Source organism: Myotis davidii, unplaced genomic scaffold, assembly GCF_000327345.1.
Source record: "Myotis davidii unplaced genomic scaffold, ASM32734v1 scaffold847, whole genome shotgun sequence".
Taxonomy (NCBI): domain Eukaryota; kingdom Metazoa; phylum Chordata; class Mammalia; order Chiroptera; family Vespertilionidae; genus Myotis; species Myotis davidii.
This window is the reverse complement of record NW_006298049.1, coordinates 1,512,732-1,518,786: the sequence shown is the minus strand read 5'-3', so window position 1 is coordinate 1,518,786 and position 6,055 is coordinate 1,512,732. Positions and strand designations below refer to the sequence as shown.

The following is a 6,055-nucleotide window of genomic DNA, read 5'->3' as shown; positions in this document are numbered from 1 at the left end:
CATGCAAATTAACTGCCAGCCAAGATGGCTGCCGGAAGCCAGGCAGCTTGAAGTGAACATGAGGCTTGCTTGCTTTAGTGACGGAGGAAGCTACCGTTTCCCGCCTGTCACTGCCGGCCTCTGAGCTTGCAGGTTGAAACATTGTTACAAATATGAAGCTAAACAAAACCCCGGAAACCTGCTTTCAGCAAGCCGGGATCTCAGAGCTGGAGTTGATACAGTGTTTCGATTGTAGAACCCAAACAAACCAGATACCTGCTTTCAGCAGCAGAGGCTTCAGAGCTGGAGCCAGAGCTAATGCTGGTCCAGAAAAAAAAAAAAAAAAAAAAAAAAAAAGGAGGAAAGCTTAAGTGTGCTGTGGAACAACGTGAAACTTAACAATATAAGAATAGCAAATGTGCCAGAAGAGGCAGAAAGGGAGAAAGGCATAGAGGAGGTGTTTGAAGAAATAATGGCAGAAAACTTCCCTAACCTGGTAAAGGAAAAAGGCACAAGTTCAGGAGGCACAGAGAACCCCAAATAAGAACTCAAATAGGCCACGCCCAGACACATCATAATTAAAATGCCAAAAATTAAAGACAAAGAGAGAATCTTAAAAGTAGCAAGAGAAAATTGTTACCTATAAAAGTTCCATAAGGCTGACACCCGATTTCTCATCAGAAACTCTATAGGCCAGAAGGGAATGGCATGAAGTACTCATTAGCCAGACTCAAGAAACAGAGAGGACCCAAATAGATAAAATCAGAAATGAAAGTGGAGGAGTAACCACTGACACCACAGAAATATAAAGGATTATAAGAAAACTGGAGGCCCGGTGCACAAAACTTTGTGCACTTGGGGGGTGGGGGAGAGTCCCTCAGCCCGGCCTGTGCCCTCTCAAAATCTGGGACCCCTTGGGAGATAACGACCTGCTGGCTTAGGCCTGCTCCCGGGTGGCAGAGAGCAGGCCCAATCCCTAGGTGCAGCCCCTGGTCGGGCTCAGAGCAGGGCCAATTGGGGAGTTCGGGCACCGCCCCCTGTCATGCACAGAGCAGGGTGGATCAGGAAGTTGCGACGCCACCCTCAGTCACGCTCAGGGTAGGGCCAATTGGGGGGTTGGGGCACCGCCCCGTCACACTCAAGGCAGGGACGATGGGGAGGTTGCGGCGCCACCCCGTCAAGCACAGAACAGGGCCAATCAGGGGGGTTGGGGCTCGGTACCCTGTCACGCACAGAGCAGGGCCCATCAGGGCGTTGAGGAGCTCCCCCCTATCAGGCACAGAGCAGGGCCGATCAGGGGGTTGGGGGGCCTTCCCCTGTCACAAACAGAGCAGGGTGGATAGGGAGGTTGTGGCCCCACCCCCTGTCACACACAGAGCCTCAGAGCAATCAGGGGGTTTGGGCGCTGCCCCCTGTCATGCTGATCCCGGTGCTAGGAGGCATATTACCCTTTTACTATATAGGATGAGGCCTGGTGCATGGATGGGGCTGGCTGGTTTGCCCTGAAGGGTGTCCTGGATCAGGGTGTGGGTCCCCACTGGGGTGCCTGGCCAGCCTGGGTGAGGGGATGATGGCTGTTTGCAGCTAGTCACACACCCTTCAGGGTGGGGGTCCCCACTGGGGTGCCTGGCCAGTCTGGGTGAGGGGCTGAGGGCTGTTTTCAGGCTGGCGGGTGACGGAAGCTCCCAACCGCTCCTTTTTTCTTTTTTTTTTAATTCTGGGCCAGCTTTAGCTCTGGCTCCAGCTCTGAGGCCTCTGCTGCTGAAAGCAGGTATCTGGTTTGTTTGGGTTCTATAATCTTGTATCAACTCTAGCTCTGAGATCCGGCTGCTGAAAACGGGGTTTCTGGGGTTTTGTTTAGCTTCTATATTTGTTACGATGTTTCAAACTGCAGGCTCAGAGGCTGGCAAGGCAGGTGGGGAATGTTACAGTCCTCCGTCACTGAAGCAAGCAAGCCTCGTGTTCAGTTTAAGCTGCCTGGCTGCCGGCCACCATCTTGGCTGGCAGTTAATTTGCATAGCGCCCTGATTAGCCAATGGGAAGGGTGGCAGTTGTACGCTAATTACCATGTTTCTCTTTTATTAGATAGGATACTATGAACAACAAGCTGGACAATGTGGAAAAAATGGACAAATTCATAGGAAAATACAATCTCCCAAAACTGAAACAGGAAAAATGAAAAAAACCTGAATAGGCCAATAACAACTGATGAAATAGAAGCAGTTATCAAAATACTCCCACCAAACAAAAGCCCAGGTCCAGATGGCTTCACAGGGAAGTTCTACCAAACATTCAAGAAAGCACTAACACCTATACTCCTCAAACTATTTCAGAAAATCCAAGAGAAAGGAACACTTCCAAACTCTTTTTATGAGGCCAGCATTATCTTAATTCCATAACCAGATGGAATTAAAGACATTACAAAGAAAGAGAATTAAAGGCCAATATCCCTGATGAACACAGAGGCTAAAATCCTCAACAAAATATTAGAAAACTGTATCCAGCAATATATTAAAAAGATCATACACCATAATCAAGTGGGATTTATTTCAGGGATGCAAGGCTGGTATAATATTCGCAAATCAATAAACGTGATACATCACAAAAACAAACTGAAAGACAAAAATCACATGATCATATCAACAGACGCAGAAAAGGCATTCAGCAAAATCCAACATCCATTTTTGATAAAAACTCTCAGTAAAGTGGGAATAGAGGGAGCATATCTTAACATGATAAAGGCCATCTATGACAACATCATACTTAATGGGCAAAAACTAAAACCATTTCCTGTAAGAACAGGAACAAGATAGGGATGCCCAGTTGCACCCCACCTGCTAGACACAGTACTGGACGTGCTAGCCATAGCGATCACAACAAGAAGAAATAAAAGGCATCCAAATTGGAAAAGAAGTAAAATTGTCATTATTTGCAGATGACATGATACTATACATAGAAAACCCTAAAGACTCCATAAAAAAACTACTAGACTTAATAATGAATTCGTGAATGCTTACTTTAAACAGCTTGATGGAGAAAATTGTGGCTAAAAAATTCACATTTATGGCCACTTTGTTTTGGCCCAGGAAAATCCCCAGGAAGGCTGCTTTTTTATTCTTTTAAATCTTTAAAAAATATATATATATATTCTTATTGATTTCAGAGAGGAAGGTAGAGGAAAAGAGGTAGAAACATCAATGAGAGAATCACTGATTGGCTGCCTCCTGCACTCCCCACACTGGTGATTGAGCCCACAACCCAGGCAGGTGCCCTTGACCAGAATTGAACCCAAGACCCTTCAGTCCTCAGGCTGATGCTCTATGCACTGAGCCAAACCAGCTAGGGCCAGAAATTTTTTATATAGTAGTCCCCCATTACCTGTAGGGACTATGTTCCAAGACACTCAGTAGGTTCCGAAAACCTCAGATAATGCCAAACCCTACAAATATATATATATATATGTATATATTACACCTATGATAGTTTAATTCATAAATTAAGTACACTAAGAGATTAACAATAGAACAACTACAACATTACTGCAAAAAGTTATGTGAATGTGATTTCCCTCAAAATCTTACACTGTATCCTCTTCTTGTGCTCACGTGAAAGGACACAATACCTATATGAGATGAAGTAAGTGACATAGGCATTCTGATGTAGCATTAGGCTACCACTGACCTTCTGTCAATTAAGGATTACTTGAACACAAGCACTGTGATACCATGACAGTTGATCTAGATAATGGAGATAGCCAGTGAATAATGGGTGAATAGTATATACAACGGTGGTTATGCTGGAAAAAGAGATGATTTACCTCTGGGACAGGGCAGAACATCACAAGATGTCACCATGATACTCATAATAGTGTGCAATTTAAAAGTAATGGATTATTGCTGGAATTATCCATTTAATATTTTCAGAAAGTGGTTGACTGTGGGTAACTGAAACCTTGAAAAGTGAAACCACACATAAGAGGAGACTACTGTATTCTTCAAATACCTTCTGTATGTGGAACTTTGTATACAGTCTTATACACATGAATTGGCTGAAAATAAGGTGATTTAACTATAAAATCTTAATATATTTCAAAATTTAAAGAAGCCTATAAATATTTTCAAAAAAACTTTTTAGGAGCAAAGGAAAATAACCTAGTAGTAGCAGTAACAGTAGCAGAGGCAGTGGAATAAGCATATAGCATTTGCTTAGCATTTGCTGTGGGCCAGGCACTCTGTAAACAGGTATATTACAACTGATTAACAACACAAGCCACCACTATGAAATAGGTACCACAGTTATCCCCATTTTCTGCAAAAGTATTATTAAAATTAAACTAAGTCAATGTGAAAATTATTCTAGCCACAAAAATAAGAAATACATTCAGGGCCTTTTAATAAAATAATGGATATATTCAGTATATCTATTCATTATTTTATTAGTATAAAAATAATCCTTTTAGGATTATTTCTATTGTTCACAAGGGACTTGTGTACGTTAAATATAATCATAAATAGGACAATCTTCGTTTTCAAGCATATTGATGTCTTATCGCTACTAACAAAAAGGTAATATGCAAATTGGTCACAACCTCACATTCATGACCAGATATGCTAATTAGCCACAACCAGTATGCAAACTGAACATCACTCGAACACACAAGATGGCCACCCCCTAGTGGTCAAAGATGGCCACCACAAGATGGCCTGCAGGGGAGGGCAGTTGGGGTGACCAGGCCAACAGGGGAGGGCAGTTGGGGGTGACCGGCCAGCAGGGGAACAGTTAGGTGTCAATCAGGCTGGCAGGGGAGTGGTTAGGGGTGATCAGGCTGGCAGGCAGAAGCAGTTAGGGGCAATCGGCAGGCAGGCAGGCGAACGGTTGGGAGCCAGCAGTCCTGGATTGTGAGAGGGATGTCTGACTGCCCACTGTGATCAGGCCTAAACGGGTCCCAGATTGGAGAGGGTGCAGGCTGGGCTGAGGGACATTCCCTGCCCCGCCCCCTGCCAGCGTACAAATTTCATGCACCAGGGCTCTAGTTTATCTATATAAACAGGGAATATGTAATTAGCGGAGCAACACGACCGCTCAGGAGGAGCTGCACCGGCACATGGGCAGGAGGGGACTGTGTGCCGCCCCCACCCCAGCGGCTGCAGGGAGGCTGGGGCTGGGGGCGGGCCAGAGCGGAGACACAACACACAGGAGCACCTGCCCCCACCCCAGCAGAACACAACACGGCAGCGGGGGCAGTGCTCAGAGCAGCCACTGCGCAGCTCAGAGCTACGTGGGTCCGGCGTGGGTCCAGGCCCCCCACGGGGCGCCTCCTTGCGCAATTTCAATTGCACGCTGGGCCCCTAGTTTTAATATAAGTATTATTGCTACATTTTTAGTCTAGTGGAGAAATTTTTATTTTGGCCATTTTTTACCATTTATAGAATATGTGTACTGGTATATCACTGTTTATTTAAGAAACCTCACAATGTTTCCAGACAAAAATATTTCTAATACTGAAAGCTTGGTAGAAAGAGAGAATATAGTTTACTCTAGAAACAAAAGAAAAGTAGAATCCTGAAATCCAGCACTTCTAACACTGATCATTATTTTTATTTGAAAAGAACCAAGTAATCTGAAGCATGTCTGTCTTCACATAATTTTTAGAAAAGCTCTCTGTACTTTTATTTTACTTTCAAATTCATTACCTTTTCAAAGAACTTGGGCCAGTCACTGCTGTGGATGTTTCTTAAATTACCTCTGTCTTCAATCTTGTAGTGTCTGATTTTCTGGTCTTCAAGCCAAACAATAAAGTTTCTAAATTCTGTTTCATCTGCAACAAAAATACCATATAAATTACTAGAAGCACTTCCTTCACCTCCAATAAGTGGTTTTGTGGAACTTTTAACTCCAAAAACAAGAAGTGAATTGAGCTGGTCAAAGTAGCGGTTGAAAGTGCAGATTTTGGGAAATGACAAAATAAAAAGAGGATACCATTATCACTGTTACAGCACATTAAGTGCACACACGAGAAACCACACGTTGTTTCATTTAATCCTTCCACATGCTTCTGAGGTAATAGCTCCCCCGC

General features: G+C 44.0%; 1 protein-coding gene across 1 annotated transcript in view; it reads right to left on the bottom strand.

Annotated features, from left to right (window-relative positions):
• The window catches only part of LOC102775004 (chromosome unknown open reading frame, human C14orf166), a 27,014-nt gene that overhangs the window by 13,926 nt on the left and 7,033 nt on the right, over positions 1–6,055 (bottom strand). The window contains exon 3 of the mRNA XM_015570504.1: positions 5,673–5,897. Within this exon, the coding sequence (XP_015425990.1) occupies positions 5,673–5,897 (225 nt within the window). The remainder of the gene's footprint in view (positions 1–5,672; positions 5,898–6,055) is intronic.